Genomic DNA, 18,664 nt, shown 5'->3' on the forward strand with positions numbered 1-18,664 from the left:
TTTCAATGATTTTTCCCAAGGAAACAATACTTCATTTTCATAGAGGTAAAATGTAAAGAAGGTTTATTTCCACAAAGAAATGGTCAGACAATTGAAAACAATGAATTTTTACCAAGGGTTACAGAGGTATACTACACAGTGCCAATTAAAACATTTGTTTATAAAAAAAAAAAAAAAAAAGCCAAAATAGCCTTCTAATATGGCTTTTGCAGCAGAAACTATTTTTGAAAGTATGCTTGTGTTCATCTTTGTACAGATATTACATGAGTTCATATTTTGAGCTCTCATGACAGGATACAAAAATACACAGCTACAATAAGACTGGATACCAGTCCTGTGGCTTTTACTCAAAAATGGTCACAAAATCCATGGGACAAACAAACCGTTTCTGTCTTTTTAGTGAACCAGTTCAGTTTTGCCCATCATTTCCCAGACCCCCTTCCCCCAAAATACACACACCCTAACATTTCCTAGTCCCAGAGTTTGATTTGTCCATCCCAGCCGCAGGTGATAACCTTGGAGGTTTCGTGCGGATGCCACAGGGCACTGATGCAAACCTTGTCATGAGCCTTGATCCTGTGGTAAAGCTTGGTGGTCTTCCAATCCCAAATGTTCAGCTTTCCATCTGCATCTCCTGACACCACATAGCTGGTAGAAAATGAAAGGAAGAAGAAGATCAGCACTTTGCTAAAAATGACTTCTGCCTCCACTTCACCTGCCAAAAGATAGGAGTCAAAATTTTTGGTATTTAGTCTAGCCAGGAGTTGCTTTGTTGCTATGGATACCGAAAGGAGGTGAGGGCACCTGTTCACAGACGTGGGTGGTGGTGGGTGAGAAGAGGAGAGAAAACAGGTCTTAATGGGTGTTTTGGCTAAAATTAGCATGCTGGGCTGTCCTAGTTAGCTCTCCTTGTGGAGCTTATACTGTAGATAAAACAAAGCGGCTGTTTTCCACAGCTCTTCATCTAGTGGGGGTATTTTAGAGGACAGGATAAGATATAGGGGACAGGAGGCAAGCAGAGGCATCTGTGTAATGCCGTTTCTGTAGCCTGTTTAACCACTTTTGCCTGTTGTCTTTCATTTACTGGAATCAAATTATTCTCATATATTGTTTTCATTTGCCCCATTAAGGTATTTTTTTCTTTTTCTGGTTTTCATTCATTTTTTTTCCTTTTACCTCTCTCCACCCATTAAAACAGCTACAACCAACTAATCAAAAAGAGGAATTGAATCTCTAGTGACCAATTTTTTTTTCCTGGCATATTTTCATTCTTCGGAGCCAAAAATTCCAGGATTTACTAATCAACTATTATAAAATATTAATGAGCTGTGAGAATCTCCGAGCCTGGCTTCTGTCACGGTAATATCGCCCTTCATCAGAAAATTGGGTATCAAAGTGTTTACCTCATGTCTGGGGAGAAGTCCACTTGGCAGGCATAGCCAGCCACCATGTGGCCCTTGAAGACCTTCTTCTTGTTCAGTCTGAAGCGGTTTTGGGCTCCAAATATAAGAATTTGGTTGTCCATGGACTGGCATGCTAGCCATTTACCTGGGATGACAAACAGGAAAAACAGCATGACAACATACTGCTACACAATACTGTTGTTGTAACATAATACAAAATGCTTACAAACCAGTGAGAAAAAAAGATTCCATTCGAGTATCATGGTATCAGAAGTATTCAAAGTATTGCACAAACATATCTAAGCTTTAAAAGGTTGTCACAGCAAGTTTTGAAGTGTGTTTTAGCTAACATGATTCTGTACAGCCAGATGTTGAACAAGCAGCCACTAGAATCTTTGATGCGGTATCATGATGCTGCCTGCCCGTGTTAGTATGTGCTAACCCTGGCAGAGTAACAACTCTGATCGAGTGGGACATAAAGTAGAGCCAAATATCTTTAACAAGACGTACACTGTAATTGGTGGAAATATGTCCCAAGCACAAAAATCATTCAAAAAACAAACATGGAATTTTGAGTTTGATTGGACGACACTCTGAAAAGGGCATGAACTCGTCATTCTGCCATCACAATGTAGTGAAAAATGAAAAGTGTTTTTTCATCAGCGACTGCTCAGTTGAGATGTACTTTACAGAGCGTTTCAGCTCCTGACAACACTGTGGTCCCCAAGTCACAACACAGTGATAAGAGGCAGCTCTTCAGTGTCAAAGCATTACACGACTCAGTGCATTTCTTGAAAGGAAACATGATGAAAATTATTAATGTGGTATGAGAAAGAGATCTAGTGTTGGTGTGTATGTGTTTGTCCTCTTCTTACGTCCTCCCTCACAAAAATATACATGAAAAAGACTCTATTATGCACAAATGTCAGATGTGTCATGGAGAAGGAGAAGGAGAACAACTTGACCAATTTCACCAGCGGACTCAGGCTCTGTCGGCTTTGTAAAGCTGGCAAGAGGAGAGAGGCCGCGGATGGGTACCAGGGGTGGGGGTTGGGTCTAATGCCAATGCCATTCAGACATTAGAGAAAACTGAATGGTTTACCACAAGAACACATTCATTATTCACGCGCTGAGGAGAAACCAACAAGGTTGGGACTAATAAGAAGGATGCCCAAAGAAAGGAAGAGAGTGGGGAGAGTACATGAATGGGAGAATCAAAGTAGGTAGAGAGGGAAGGAACAGATGAGGACAGAAGAGTTGAGACTGATGGTAGTTGAAGCTGATTTGGTGCAACAGGGAATTCCTAGTCCAAACAGAACCATTACATTTGAAGAGGAAGACCTACTGTTAATTCTGTTTTCAGCTTAGTTGTGTGCTGCTCACAAAACTTGACAGGACTGCTTTCGTCTCCCTCCGATACACACGTCCACAGAGTACTCATAAATAAGAATGTCCTTGTCACACATTTTTTTGTCCCTTTCGTATTTGTACTTTCACAGGTTGCTATGTGCTGGACGATCTCTTGGCAGCAAGAGGTCTCCGTCTGGCATCCCACGATGACGACAGGACTCAAGGCATTTTTTTTTTAAAAACCTTTGCACAAAGCCAGGCTAGCTGTAGCTTCATATTCACTGTAGAGGTATGACAGTGGTATTGATAATCTCATCTATCTGTCGGCAAGACAGCAGATACGTTTAATTCCCTTGCTTATAGTTTACTGTGCAGTTCCTCTCACCCCTCGCTGACGCACACTGACATGTCATTAACTGAAACTGCTGGCTGCTGTGCGCTCTGCAGTTCACTCCCTCACACCACTGAGTTAAGACATGTTGTGGTGTTTTAACAGCGCTCAATGGGGCGTCTGTGACAGCTGCTGCACCCAGAGAAAATAAACAAAGGATTGGAAAGATCAGGCAATGTCTGTCCATCTGTCCATCCATCTGTCGCCCTGTTGGTCGGTCTGTCAGTCAAAATTGCCTGGATCGGGCCTGATTCTGATCCTGGTGACCAGCTCTGGACATTCCTACTCATAACTTTAATTAACTGAACTGAGCCTGCCTTGTTTTTATTCTGCTGAGCAATGGCAAACAACTACAATCTGGAAATATAGGTTTATGCTCCCCAGAGTCGTCTGTACTGTGTGCTTGACCGAGTGTTTGTGAGTATTTTGCCAAGATTTGACTACTCACCATTGGGAGAGAGTGTCACAGCTGGCATGGAGTGCATACTGGGCTCAGCGATATACTTGAAGTCCACAGGGATGTCCCTGAAAAAGGCACAGAGCACTGTGAGTACTTGAAGATGGGTTAAAAAAGTGGATTAGAGAACAACCTAAGCAACCCTGAAGCAAGAAGAACTCAAAAGGAAAACATTGACAAAGCTGTAGTTTGTTTACCATTGAAGCTGCTTATGCTGTCTCAAAAATGCTTGCTACTAGAGAGAAAACGGCTAGGGTGAGAAACCTGGTGGTATCACCATTACAGCTGCAGTATGTAAATAATTCCATGCAATCCGAAAGAAGCCTTTAATGCTGCACCCGCCGATTGCACAGGCAACCAATTATTTATTAATCCTTTCTTCACTCTTCCAGCCTGCCTCCTGTTCTTTTAGAGAGAGGAAACTTAGCTATTTGATCTTAAATGGTCTGCAGAAGATAATTAGAATATAAAGTGCAGTGTGTGTGTGTGTGTGTGTGTGTGTGTGTGTGTGTGTCTGCAAGATGACAGCATGCCAATTTTTTTTTTTCCTACTGAACTCTGGAACTTGCATGAGTATGACTGTGTCTTTCTGCCTTACTCTGTGTGTGTCCGCGTCAAGTAAGAGCATTAGCCCTGAACCCATCTTGCTATCTGCTAAGGCCATGTCTCTGTCTCTTTCTGTGATGAGTAACAGCTGGAGCAAAGTGACTGCACCGTGTTTGCACACACACAAGACCAAAAATGGGCTTTGAAGGCCTAAGACAAGAGTAAAATGATAAATGCAATCTCCATTACGCATAAAACACACTTGAGTTCATGTGTGCACACAGTCAGACATTAAAGAGGGCCCTAGGTTTGTTATAGCCAATGTCTGCAGACAAGCCAAGCTAAACTCTGAAAAGATAACAAAGCCATTAGATCTCTGCTTCTGAGCTCCAGAAATAACCAGTTTGAATGTGTTGTTGTCTGGAGAGCAATAGGAGAGGAAGAAAGGAAAACATTATAAACAATATATCTACAAGAGATATTCATGAATAATAGATGACTTATTGGTGTTTGCTGCGTTTCACGTCGATCAAGCTCAGGAGCAATGTAACACAAACAAAAACAGCATTTTTGTATTTTTGCAAGTTACATATGAACTTTAGTTTGTCAGGCATAATATCTGCAGTGAGATTTATCTTAAATTTTGTAATCAGATTGAAGGAAAGATCTCAGACAGAGACATGAGAATCCATGAGCTTCTTTCACTGACAAGAAAATGAAACAGACCATTTTGTTTATTTGGAACTGATGTGAAAAGAGGATTTCACAATTACTATTGACAGCACAGTAAATTTACTTTATTTCTTTCAGATGTTTGCCGCAATTCTGCTTTGGTACAGTCAATACTATTGGCCAAGTATTTAATGTTTGATTGAATTTGGCTTGCAGGGGGCTTTTTTTTCTCCAAAGGATAAGGACAATAACGAAAGGCAGTCTGGAAAGCTGTTTAAAATGAGCCTTCTTACTAGAGTATAAACTAAAACCATGTTGAAAATAAATGAGGGAAACCTAGGTCTTGGATGACATAGCAGTTCACTTTCCATCCTGTATAAAAGGTAAATGGACTGTACTTATTCTACTAGTGCTTTTCTAGTCTCTTCAACCACTTCAAGTGCTTCACACTACGTGCGACATTCACCCATTCACACACACATTCATACAGCGCTTTTCTATTGCCTAAGGACACTTCAACATGCAGACTGGAGGAGCCGGGGATCGAACTCCCGACCTTCCGGTTAGTGGACGAGCCGCTCTACATCCTGAGCCACAGCCACCCAGCAGCATGATTCCAACGATGTCCTTCACTCTGTGTCCAGCATTTTTTCATCTTTCTCTACCCATCATCACCCCAAATGACATTTCCGAGTTTCGTCGCTCTCTGAACAATGTCTTCATGATAGAGAGCTACCTCCCCTCACTGGCACAGTGCGGCACATATTATATATTGACTGTAATCCTCCAACACATACAAAGACTCTGCTGTCCCTGATGACAAACCTCTACTACGGATAAAGTAGTCTCCCCAGAAAACTTGAGGAATGAGGATAAAATTTGAGCCACGTGTGGGTGTTTGCACCGTGACGTGAATGACTTGAAGATTTGTTGCCTCACAATCTTTTCTAACCATCTGGCGTTCCCGCTCACCCTGCCCCTCTCTGCCAAACTCCACTTCAATTCTAGCAATTTGAGACTGCTCTGGTAAATACAGCCTAATGCTGCTATTCAACAGCTCTCACAAGTGAGGTTAGGTTGAAGTGAAAGGAGGGAGGCAAGAGCTGAGAGCCAGGTGGTATCTGTGGGAGAAAGAGGGACAGTAAAGCCACTCCCATGGTGCACTAAAAAACCCCATGGGAGCCCCCCCCCATACAAGTGTAGAAGACTCTTGGGATATCTTTCTTTTGCGCCACGTTGTTCTGTCAACATTTTATTATGTCTTCCAAATCTGACCTAAAGAGTGTGTGAATAAAAATAAACTTTTTTAGCACTTAATCCGCATCTCTAATACTCTGGAGGAAAAAAGAAAGGGAAGTTCTGACAAGGGGGGGGGGACACACACAAATGGTCACCCTTGAATAAAAAGCCCCCCCTCTTAGAATCCACAGGAAGCTTCGTTTATCAGCTGGTCTTTAAATATTTATCATCATTGAGCGACAAATACCAGAATTTGTTTATCACCAAAGGACCACTGGACAATCTGCAAACTGTTCTTAGCGGTGTCCCTTGAATGGCCACTGAGTGCACAGACTGCAGTAAATTAGCTTATGAAAAACGCATATGGACGGGATTTTGTCACAAAACATGTATATGTCTTGTTTCAGTAATTTAATCGTCCAAAGAGAAGGACAGGAAGGGAGATTTTAAGAAGGAACTTTAGTTTGAAACTTTATCTGACCTGCCAATCATCCAAGGTCATCTGTCATTAAAATAATAAATTTTGTGGAATCATTTCATAATTCTTATTTATTAAAATATACAACTGGCAGCAAGGGCCAGGCTTAAAGGGGTTATTTCTGGAGTGCTGCCAGAGTACAATGTTAACTCCAGGGGAAAAAAAAAAGAAAGTCCCAGAGTAACAGATGCATGTAAAGCAGGCAAACTGTGGTAGAGGCTATGAATCAGAGTACATCATCGGCACAGCTGGGTGAACTGTCCAAGACAGGGTCGTCTGGAGGTTTGTTCATGTCTACTCTTCATATTAACGACTAATGAAAGGGGCAGTGCCAAACTGTGACTTCTTCGTGGAAACAGTCCAAGACGGAATATATGTTTTTTATTTTAAATGTCTGTCCTCAGTTTTCTTGTTACACAGAAAAGACAAAGCACAAAGACACTTGATGTCACCAAGATGCATCTCAATGAGGCTGTTAAACAGTAAAATGGTCTCTGCCAACAGCCTGGCAACCACATATAAAACTAAATGCCCTGCTGTTATACTGTTGACCGTTTTTTCAATTTAGCTCACCATTTTCTAACCTTTATTTATCAAGTGTTGCATGACTGAACATCGAAAACAAATTTTCCCTACTTCATGTTCAAAAATGCTGATTTCTCTGAGCTGCTGCCAAACACAACCGCAGTCTTCCATTATTAACCACTCGGTATTGGGGAGTTGGATTATATGCCTTGCTTGGAGGCATAGAAACGGTAACTATGAATCAGCACAGTCAAATTCCTAAAACCGCATCAGTATGTCAGGCTGTTTTAAGGAGTCTGTACTTACCACTCCCAAACTCGAAGACTCTTGTCGTCCGACGTGCTGACAAACCGACGATTCTCATCAACAAAGGTGATGGTGTTGACGGCTCCCAGGTGACGGTCATACTCTTGAACCACCTCACTTGTCCTGATATCCCACTGTCAGAGGGGCCGAAAGAGGGAAACAGAAGAAAAGAGACAGAAAGGAGATAAACACATTTATCTATGATAAGTCAAAACAAAACATGGATTTTTAAAATGGATTCACAAAATCCCACCAAACTACTTCCATTATACATTCTCACACTTGTGGAGTCCTGATTACCAAAATAAATGCAACTTGTCTTACTGTGACGAAAAAAGAAATGAGAAACTCATATGATGGGGTTGTGGGAGACTCACTGAGAGTAGTTTTTTTCCATCTCAATGCACTGAAATGACCTAACTGCAGTGGTGTGATGACAGCTATTTGCTATAAAGCAGGCCTCAGTCTTGAACATAGAAAGATTTTATATCTAATTATATTTTTGTTCTTTTCTTCATAGCCTTTCCCATTGGCTGCTGTTCTCAAAACCTAGAAGAGAGCTGCATGATTTCCTACTAACCCTGATTATTGTGCCAGATATTATGATAATGACTACCGTTTAGACATATGGACATATTTTCAATTAAAGCTGACACTGTAAGTAAAATTAGATAAAACAAAACAGTTCCATCTCTGGTAATCCCCAATTTATAATTATTATTATATTATTATTGGCAAATAAAATAATATTTCAAAATTCAGTCAACAACTATTTGTTCTCTCAGCTTGTTACTGCCACAGAAATTCAAACTTTCATCTGTAGAGGGTTAGATACTTACTGTCTAGCTGATAGAATGACATGATAGGTATGGATTTCCAACTTTTATCACAGATTGTTCTCTTCCATTTGCCTCTTTTCCACCCTAATGCATGCCTGCGATTAATGACTTGCTCTAGTGCTGTCAGCCTGTGAACATTCTGTGTATACAGAAACTCATGTGTGCGTCTGCTTGGTCGACTGAGAAATGCAGGAGGTGATGGTGGGAGCTGAAATGAATAGCTCACAATGCAGCAAATGCCAACTTTACCTGAACAATCTTCTTATCTGACATGCCGGCCACGAAAAGGTTCTGTTTGTCCTCATCTGGGTTGAACTTGACGCAGTACGGTACCTTTCTGTTGGTGAAGCGGGAAATACATTGGCCTGTGGAGGGAGGCAAATTGAAAATCAGAGCTCCAGAATAATCCACAGTGGCTTTTCAGACAGGTACATTCAAGTTGTTTAAAATTTGAGGACAGTCTGTATGCTCTGTCCTGCAGGCAGCAACAACTCGGCCATAAGACAGAAAATTCAGTGTTTCCTTCATTGAGCAGAGAATAATCACCACAGGACTGATGCTACCAACATTGCTACAGCTGAGAGAAAAGGAAATTAAAGTGCTTACAAAACCAAGAGGCACTTAAGTTTAGAATGATGGGTTTTCACAACATAATTTCTGTATTACATCCAGTGCTTTAACTGCAAGTGGGACAAATCTGGAATAAAATACTAAAATTACCCCCGACACGTTACTGCTATGTACAGCTGCAGGAAAGAAACAACTGTTGAAAACTGTTGGGAAATTTAATGAACCCTTTTCATTTAACAAATTGTAACATTGTAGGGGATTAACATTTAACAGAAGTATTTGGATTATATGGCTACAAAGGGGATCCTGTTATCAACAAATGGGGGATTTAACTCTTTTCTGCCCTCTGCTGGACTGGCACTCTTGAGTTGAGAGGGGTGGATATAAAGATGGATGAGCAGAGGGAAAAGATAACAGGGAGACATGTGGCACCAGTGAGAACAGTCACCCATAGAGTTCGTACAGACACATATAAAGGAGATCATTTGTATTTTGGTTTCATTTATAGACCATAACCACCTACAAACAGGGAAAACCCATGATAAAATCTGTCTCTAATAGAGATACAGCATTTTTTTTAAAAAAAGGATTTTTTATGTTTCTTCTCAATATGTTTTTATCAGACCTGCAAAATCAGAATTTATTAAAGGCTGTGTCAGAGGTGTTTTTTATATTTTTAAGGACATAGTTTGTAGGATTGTGGAATTGTAAAACTGTATTTTATTATGTAAGATTTTCATATTAGGCCTTTTTGGGGACTAATATTGTACTGACCTCTATGTCAACAGAATACTGGATTTCTATAAATGCAACCATCCATAGGCAACTGACGAGTCGGCCTGCAAATAATTATTTTCATTAATGATTAATCTTCAGGTTTTCTGATTAATCAATTAATTGTTCATTCTATAAAATGTGATAAATGGCCATCACAATTTTTTAAAGCCAGCGTCTTCAGTTGGATTGTTTTGTTTGACCAATAGTCCAAAATTTAAAAATATTCAGTTTATTATTACTAAAGACAAAGAAAACCAGCAAATTCGCAAAGCTGAGAAGCTGGATATAGGGAATGTTTTGTATTTTCACTTGAAAAATTATGCAACTATCAAAACAGTTGAGTTAAGGGCAAATGAAGAAACCAAGGTCCATGCTGTCATTCACAATTATCTGATGGCGTCCAAGATCAATGTTATTAGATGGCACATGTACACAATCTAAGAGTGCCACTGCGATAGAATATCTCTTGTTATGATATTTTTCCTGGAGTATGCCCTCATCAAGGGATTCAAGCAGATGTACTGTATAAGTGAGATATTAAAGAGGTGTATATCTCGCTTGATTTAGTCTTTTTGAAACACCACAAAATGGCTCTGTGTCTGTTGATGTCAGTGGCACAGCCTACCTGTCTCAGAGTCCCAGAGTTTAAGGTAGCGGTCATAGGCAGCGCTGAGGAACTGGGTTCCGCTGTTGTTGAAGCAAATGTCTCGTACTGCTTTGCTGTGGCCTAACAAACAGAGAGGAAATTTACACACATATTCTGAAAAATAAATAAATATGCACTAGACAAATTCACTTCATACATTCCACAATCTTGCTGCCAAATCTCCCCCAGCTGCCTCCCTTTGATACCCAATTCATCTGAGGAATGTAAAATCTGGTTAAGGGGAAATAAGGGATGTTGAAGAAGAAAGATGAAGTGGGCGGAGGTAGATGAGGGAAATTGAATCATTAAATGAGCTTGGAGAGAGAAAGAGGAGGAGAAAGAAAAAAATATTACATGCTCCATCTATCTTTTCAACTGTTCTCCACCTTCTCTTATTCTCTTCCTAAACCCAATTCATGCAACCCTTTGGCTTTTTCCTCATACAGAGTAGGTGATGTGAGGTCCCAGTGGGCTCGGTGCACGCAGATGCCCCCCTTGTTAAAGCATGCTTTTATCAGGGTTAGACTGTTTCCACGGTGATAACAGAGCCCACTGAGGCTAAGTGCCTGCCTGCTCGCTTGCTCTAACCCTGCTTGCTGGCAGACCAAAGGCAATACCGCTGCTGCAGAAACCCTTGATGGTGTGTTTGTGTGTATGCAGGAACACACAGATAAACAAACTGCTGAAAGCAGGGCACACATCAAATATACCCTTTGTCTCAGACTGCATCCAAACATGAAAATACATGCATAATGATGTGCATAGTCATTTATACACATCCGCCCTGACCTAATATATTAACTTTTCCCGCTTGTTTAGTGGTTCTGTCAAGCAACATGCACTGAAAAAACACAACAATTGTGTCTAAATTCCTATTACATTATTTGACTTAAAGATAATATGCAGTGCAATAAATTTAGTAGAAGAGAAATACATGAAAAAATTGAAAAACTGAAGAATTTTGTAAACAAAAAGGTGTAGTTTCTAAAGATCTCAATGTCATCCAAATACATGTACATAAGACAACAAAGAAAACATAAAATAAAGCACCTCAGAGAAGGATAAAGAAAAAAAAAAAAAAGAGAATAGAATTATTTATTATACTATTAAACAGTTCATCAGATGATGATCAGATCCTGCTGAGAGCACAGCAACAACAACAAAGTTAAAACCTAGTAAGTTCTGTACAACATAGCTCTGCACTTCTAACACTGCTCTGATGAAAAAAAATAATTAACATCATCATATGCATCTCTGCTGCCTCTAACAATAACACCCCCTTCAGCCAGTCTCTCTGTCAGTTTATTCACTCCTGTGTTCTCGCTTCCTGTATGCTGGCACCTCTTTCTTGTGTTCTCCCTTGCCCCTTGTTCCTCTCAGCCCCTGGGCTGCTGGATTATGCATATTCTGCAAAAGAGCTGACAGGCTGAACCACGGCTGCAAACAATCCCTATTCTGAAAGTGTGCTGTCTCTGAGAAGAGTATAAGGGTGCCCTGCATGTATTAGCCTTAACACCCCAGACTCTAGTCAAAAAATCATAATAATCCCCACACTTTCTGTTAACAGTCAGCAGACCTGTCATTAGTATTCCAGTAATGCTGAGCTCACAGTCTGTCACTGCTGTGTATTTCCCAAAAGGCAGGTTGCATTTAAGACCTTGAGCATATTTCATGTCAGCATGTTTGCTGATGATCCATTGTTGTACATAAAAGATTATACTTTGGCGGGGAATTTCACAGTATTATGTTACCATTTTATACAGTGGATTATCAAATTTATCAAAATTTACCACATTAAAAATTAAGATATACTTTTGACTGGAGATGTTGAATGAGGTCTCTGCTTACTTACCAATAAACGTCCGTATACACCTCCTCTCGCCGTACACTTCCCATAGCTGTGGAGAGAAAGAGATAAAAATAAAAGTATAAATACATTTGCAACACCACTAAGCCCAAACACTACACTAAATTCAGCCAGCAGATATTTAATTTTTTTTTTAAACCAATGCTTTGCTTTCAGTCTTGCTCCCCACAGTAAGTGCAAGCTAGCCAACCAAACCAGTCTTATTTACACTCCCCTTGGTATTAACATATTTAGTTTCACGCTTTGCAGTGTTTTACAATACAGTACAATACATCGGGAGGACTCTAGGGTTTAGCTTGGAATCTTCTCAAAAGCAATGCAATATGACAAAACTTTAAAACTGATACAGTTAACAACAATCTCCTTACAAAACCATAAAATAATTTAAGTGCATCTTAGAAAAAGAAATAAATATGTGTATATTCATTCATAAGCTTCTGACAAGTTTTTTTTTTTTTTTTTTTTTTTTTTTTTAAATGGGACCTTGTTGTGATTATTTACCTTGATTTTACAGTCCATGGAGCAGGAGAGCAGTAGATGGCCGGAGCTAGGAAATAGTCGAATAGCACTGACACCCTGGAAAACAAAGCAAAAGCTGCACTACATCTCAATTTTCCACATTTAAATTACTGTGTATGTTCATGCTGTTATTATTTGGACATGGCCCGGAGCTACTGCTATTAAAGCACATCAGTTGAGTCATAATGCAACCATGGCTGACAGTGTGCAGACCACATTGCCCTTGCAATAGTCATAGGAATTATGATGAATATCTTCAAGTTACCAAACTTTCTCCAAAATATGCCACAAAACTTAGATATACCATACGGGCCAACCCCATCTGTTATCCCAACATCAGCGCTTCCACGCGCTTATTATCTTTTCATACCTCTTTGTATTTCAAATTAGACTCTGAAGGCTGTAACTTCCTGCACAAAGCGGTGAGGAGCCAATTTAAAACCTGAGTGATTTTTCTCTCCCTGAAGCACACTGGCAGATCTGAAGCTTGAATCAGATCTTTCTTGGAATAACCCAGCGTTTGCCTTTATATTTGAATTATAAAGACGGTGTTTTGAATGAGACAGAATAATCTCAGATATGTCAGGGACAAGCCACTCGTATACGGCTGTGTTATCATTTTATTCAAAAGTACCCAGGGAGGTTTTTACTGACTGCAACGGAAATCTTACAGGGACTGCATAATGGAATTTTCTCTCTATGTATACACAGACACCTATGAGACACAACTCTAATTTTGCATCTAAGAACTATTTCTAAACAACACTACTGTACTAGAAGTCATCATCAGCAAAGCCTGTACAGAGACTACTTACAGCTGCAAAATTTCTTAACTGATAGATAGGGGGACATTCACGTACACGAAGACACACAATTGATCTATGTCCCTTCCCACTGACCTTGGTGTGTCCAGACCAGACATGAATCTGTTTCTTAGGCAGGTAACACTTGTCCGGAACATCCGCAGAACGCAAGTTGATGCCAACATCCTGTGGGACGTGGAGGTAGGACCTGCCCTGGTAATCATACATGTCTTTAACTGTGGGAAGAACAACGAGACAAAATATCATGTGAAAAAACATTGCAGCATCTGGATACATATTTTTAAAAGGAGTGTGGGCTCTCAGCTGCCCTCAGCATTTTTTCAAAAGTTTCTTATAGGATATAATGGTTATATGGTTTTTTGCAACTGCTGTTTCCATGGTCAAGAATGAACTTTCAATTTCTGTTTACGCTCAACTCACGTTCAATACAAAGTATAATTTAAAATTTAAAATAAATAGGCTAGATACTTGATCATTTCACTGAGTGCCAGAACCATCCAAATGTTTAAATTAGAGAGGGCCACAATACCGTGGAGAATGGTCTTCTCCTCCGCTGGAGCCTCCTCCTCATTCCTTCCCTTCTTCTGTCTCTTGGCCATGATTTCATCCAACTCTTTCTGCTCTTCCTGTAAAGTAAAATTAACCAGAACCAGAGAGTTACCAAACACTTCTTCTTGGATACAGTTACGAAGACAAAGGCTGAGCAATTACTTAATTATGTGAAGAAGTGACAATCTCAGCAATAATATTTTATATTACATATTGAACAAAAAAATTACCTCTGATGGTTTGGCCATATCTTTCTCATCTACATATTTTGCCCATGGTCCAAGGAAGTTGTCAATCTCTCCTGCATCTCCACCTTTGACCTTTTTCCTTTTCTCTGACTTCTTATATCCACTCTCAAATACAGTTAATCCTTTAGGAAGAGTCACAAGAGATTATAATTCTGATTTTCACTTAAATAGTACTTCATTTTACATATTGTTAGATTTATTAAGTCAGATGTAAACAAACACATTCGAAATAAATTGTTGTTAATTATTACCTTTATTTTTCTCAGCTTCATCTACTGCACCAATGAAGCTATTAGAGGATACATGGTGTGTGTCAACAGAGGGATCTAAAGCATAACCTATTAGCACAGTGGACAGAGTTATAAAAAAAAGGGCAATTAAAATTCAAACAGGGTCCATATTTTAACCACATCAACCAAACCCATGAAAGAGCTCAGAGATGTGTTTACCATAGGTTGAGAAGGTCCTCCTTTGCTGTTCAAACATAAAGTCGTTGACATGAGCAGGTTCTGCATAGCCAGACAACATGTTCCTGGGGGCAGCCATCTGCTGGGTTTTAAATGGGTTCACTGGGCCAAACTATGAGAGAGCAATACAAAATCATTAACAATACTAATGCTTTATGGACCCTCGAAAGGGACAAAAACTTGCATTGCCCTTCTGTTTGATTTATATTTAATAAGCATGACTTCAAAAACAACAGATATTCTGATTTATGTAATACTAATTAGATAGATAAACAACTAAATGATAGTTAGAGCACTTTATTAGACCCAGTAGGAAGTAAAGCAAAAACAATAAATCATGAAACAAAAGCAATAGGGACAGTCAAGGAGGTAGGTAAGAAGAAAAATGCAATAATAGCTATAAATAATAAACAAATAATAAGCATGATTTCAATAACAACAACCACTCTAACTCATGTAACAGTATTTACATTAGAGCTGGCTGATATGGACTACCAACTAATTTTTGAACAAATATCTCAGTAATATCAACACGCAAGAAACGTTCGAGATTGAGATGTTAATTAGTTTACGTGGATGTGATGGCCAAGCAGCTAGAGGAATTCCGAATTATATTTCACCCAGACAGATGAATCATTAGCCTCCAAGACCAAGGAAAGACAACATTTAAGCTGTGTAAACATATTACAATAAACAAAATGTCGCTTGGACTCTATTATCATATTACATAATTATTATTCTCGATAATGGATTCAGCTCAAAGCTACAACGTTACCTCTGGTGCAAACATGGTTTCATATGTCGGGTTATAAGTGACTTCTTTCAACGAAGGGTCCAGATGTGTGCCAGTCTCGACAGCCTCCTGCCGTGAAGATGTACAAATCAGTAAACGCAGTAAACGGACAATTACTGTTTGACTGGCAATATCAAGTTGGCTGTTTGGTGTATCAGATCTTGAATGGGGGAAAAAAACATAATAAGCATGCTTTCTCAATGATTAGCAGCTTATTCTTTGATATAATTTCATAGCCTAACACTTAGCATCCTTCTGCTCAGTGTTTCCCGCTACGACTATTATTTGGTAACGTTAACAAGAACTGTTCATTCTACTCATTAAATAAATACTTATTCAGTATTTATTCCCCGTTATCTATTGAAACGGTAGTTCTTATTACCACATTTAAGCACAGTGCGACTAATTTTATCTAACCTTATCTATTTTACTATAGCGTTAAGCTAACGGTAGCTAGCGCGGTTAGCTTACTTTAACGGCGACCTCGGGAGCAGAATTGAGAACAGCCAAAGACATCTTGTTTCCAGACTTCAAAGATTTTAGGTGAGCCGTGGCATCTGGGTCCACCTGGTCCACTTTCTCGACACCGGTATTAACTTCCGACTCATTCTCCGAATCAGAATCGCTGCCGTACGAAACGAGGGAAGCTCTGGCGGCGGACATGTTGGATGTTGTGAATCCGACGGAAGCAGGAGGGCGGGACTTCCGTTGTAGAAAACTAAATAAAAGAAAATGAAGAAAAGAAAAAAGAAGAGAAGAGAAAAGAAGAGAAAAGAAAAAAGAAAAAGGTGTTCATTTGGACTTCACAATTAAACTTTACTTACCCAGGACATGATAATGAATGACAAAAGAAGGTTATAATGACATTTTATAGATGATAATGGAAGTGTTTTGGAAATTCTAAGAATAATTCAAATTGAATATGATATGTAAAAGGAGTCGGTAATGCTGTACGTGCCATAATCTCAGAAAAAATACTAGAATTGAAACGATTGGTCGATTAATAGATCACTAGAAAATTAACCATTTTGATGACTGATTACTCATGTAATCATTTTTAAGCAGAGATGCCAAATATTTTCTGGTTCCAGCTTCTTAAATGGGAGGATCTACTTCTTTAATTTCTCACTGTTACATTTTCTGGTTTCCAAACAGGCACATTAAAGATGTTACCACCCCGAAATTTAAATTTTTTAAAATCATAAAAATTTTCACCACTTTGTGAGATTTTATAGACATAACAACTGCACAATCTAGAAAATAATCCGCATACAAATCTATAATGAAAGCATTCTTTGAACCCCAATAATACATAACAACATACCATAAACAACACCAGAGTCTCCTTGGTCTAGGTCGTGAGTGTCTTTGACCTTGTTTAATAGCAATTATGTAGAATTTTAACATATGAAACGATTGACGAGCGAAGAGGATCGGAATGTAAAAATCTACTAAATTAAATTGTATTGTAGTTAATGTATTATAATCAATCAATGCGCAAGAGGAGTTCGATTAAGTTTGAAATCGTGTCATTTTTATGTACAGTGAGGGTTGGAATAATCACATCTTCCCGGTGATCGATTGGACAGTACAACGTGACGGTTTCAGATAAGAAGCCAATACTGGACGCGCGCACGTTATCAGCGAGCCTCCCACTAACACACATCAGTTGCACGGGACGCTTTTCTCGCGCCCCAACAATAGAGTGGTACGTACCATTATCCCCGATTATAACGGGGACGTTTTCTTGTGAATAAACATCATTTCATTTTCGTTACTTACTTAAGAACATATTTGTCGCATATGGGTAAAACTGACGGATCATTTATTTTGCTAAAAAACCTGTTGTTAGCTTGATTGGACCAGGTTTAACGCAAATTTCAACCATATCTTGCCAGAGAATCCCTTTGGAAAAAAGTGCCTGGGTTCTTCTCCGCCGCCGCCTCTTCCAGCAGGAGTACATTTGATATCAGAGACAGTACAATCATGGATCCGACCCGGGGATTTAAAACATTGGACACGGTGGCATGTTCTGCCGCTCAGTGAGGATGGAAAGAAAATAAAGAGGAATTTTAACAAACGTATCAGGTAATTTTTCGAACACTGTGTACTGAAGTTACGTTTTTTAACTTGGAAATGTGACTTTAGTAACGTTACCTAAACCTTATTGCATCGTACTACAGCAGCAACTAACTGCCTTAAAACCGAGTCACCATGTTGTAAGATGATGTTGTGGACTTAAAACCGGAGCTGCTTGACAAATAACTGCATTGGTAATTCAACACTGCCTGGCCATCACTGACTACCACATTAACCCGGTACACAGGTGACAAATTTGGCAATGACAACGTTAGGACTCCAAAGTGGCCGAAACCTTGAAAGTACCAGTAAGTAGGTTGATCAATGAGTAAATAAATGTGCAAATGTGTAAACGGGACTGCTTGAAAGATGATAAAATGCAAAGCTCCACATCTGCAAGAGCTCCCGCAGCAGCGTCTTGACATATTCAGACTGAGGAATAACCATGTTGGTGAGAAGCCGGAGAGCAAACATTTGCCCCGCAAATGATGTAACGTTACAGATAAATGCAACATATCTTATGTTCCATTAATTTCATTCAGTGGGTCGTGGAGTGTCAGTCTGGTACTGTATGATTACGCGAAACCGTTGGCATCGGCAGTACGTGATTTAATTTTCCCACTAAGAATGCATTGACTTGCCTCAGAGAGGAGGATAGGGGCTGGGGTCTATTCCAGCCAGCTTGGTTTGCAGTCATGGGGGATGGTAGCCTTCAAGCCCAGGGAAAATCATGCTTTGTGAAATTCGAAACCTTCTTTGTACTACTTCAAGTAAAGCAAAAAAAAAAAAAAAAAAAAAAAAAAAGTGGGCATGAGGAACAGTGTCCTTCAGTGACTGTTGTGCGGTTATCACCTTTTACAGAGGGTGACAGCTTGAAGATATTCGTTGCATTACATGATGCCAGCACATGTGGTAAGCCCTGTGGTATAGGGCTTACATTAAACTGACCATAATTTCTCCAGCCTGGCCATTTAAACAAAACTAAGAATAGGGGTCTTGGGATGCTGCTCCACAGTGACATATGCAGCATATTTCATGGTTTGCCCCTCTATATACAGTGGTGGTGTAAAAACCTGTAATGGAAATTTGTGTTCAGATCAGTGTTTGGTGATGAATGAA

The 18,664-nt window shown here is 39.5% G+C and overlaps 2 protein-coding genes across 5 annotated transcripts in view; one reads left to right on the forward strand and one right to left on the reverse strand.

Annotated features, from left to right (window-relative positions):
• Positions 1-163: 163 nt before the first annotated feature.
• On the reverse strand, positions 164-16,170 carry cdc40 (cell division cycle 40 homolog (S. cerevisiae)). The gene is made up of 15 exons (XM_040125204.1): positions 15,938-16,170; positions 15,449-15,535; positions 14,656-14,785; positions 14,458-14,544; positions 14,189-14,328; positions 13,939-14,035; positions 13,485-13,624; positions 12,568-12,642; positions 12,052-12,097; positions 10,179-10,280; positions 8,456-8,571; positions 7,368-7,501; positions 3,593-3,669; positions 1,404-1,548; positions 164-648 (listed from the first exon to the last, which is right to left on the reverse strand). Exons 1-15 carry the CDS (start codon positions 16,127-16,129, stop codon positions 471-473), a joined length of 1,746 nt encoding a protein of 581 aa, XP_039981138.1. The 5' UTR covers positions 16,130-16,170; the 3' UTR covers positions 164-470.
• A 951-nt stretch (positions 16,171-17,121) lies between these two features.
• Positions 17,122-18,664, forward strand: part of wasf1 (WASP family member 1) — a 59,032-nt gene continuing 57,489 nt past the window's right edge. For all 4 annotated transcript variants that reach the window (XM_040125199.1, XM_040125203.1, XM_040125200.1 and 1 more), the window contains exons 1-2: positions 17,122-17,174; positions 17,365-17,554. The gene's annotated coding sequence lies outside the window, so the exon portion shown is untranslated. The remainder of the gene's footprint in view (positions 17,175-17,364; positions 17,555-18,664) is intronic.

This window comes from Xiphias gladius, chromosome 4 (assembly GCF_016859285.1).
Source record: "Xiphias gladius isolate SHS-SW01 ecotype Sanya breed wild chromosome 4, ASM1685928v1, whole genome shotgun sequence".
Taxonomy (NCBI): domain Eukaryota; kingdom Metazoa; phylum Chordata; class Actinopteri; order Istiophoriformes; family Xiphiidae; genus Xiphias; species Xiphias gladius.

Excerpts from the sequence above, each read along its gene's own strand:
- cdc40 (XM_040125204.1), bottom strand. The coding sequence starts at position 16,129 with ATGTCCGCCGCCAGAGCTTCCCTCGTTTCGTACGGCAGCGATTCTGAT. Across the intron at positions 15,536-15,937 it reads CTCCCGAGGTCGCCGTTAAA|GAGGCTGTCGAGACTGGCAC; the intron begins GTAAGCTAACCG and ends TCTTCACGGCAG. Across the intron at positions 12,643-13,484 it reads TCTGGTCTGGACACACCAAG|GGTGTCAGTGCTATTCGACT; the intron begins GTCAGTGGGAAG and ends TTTGTTTTCCAG.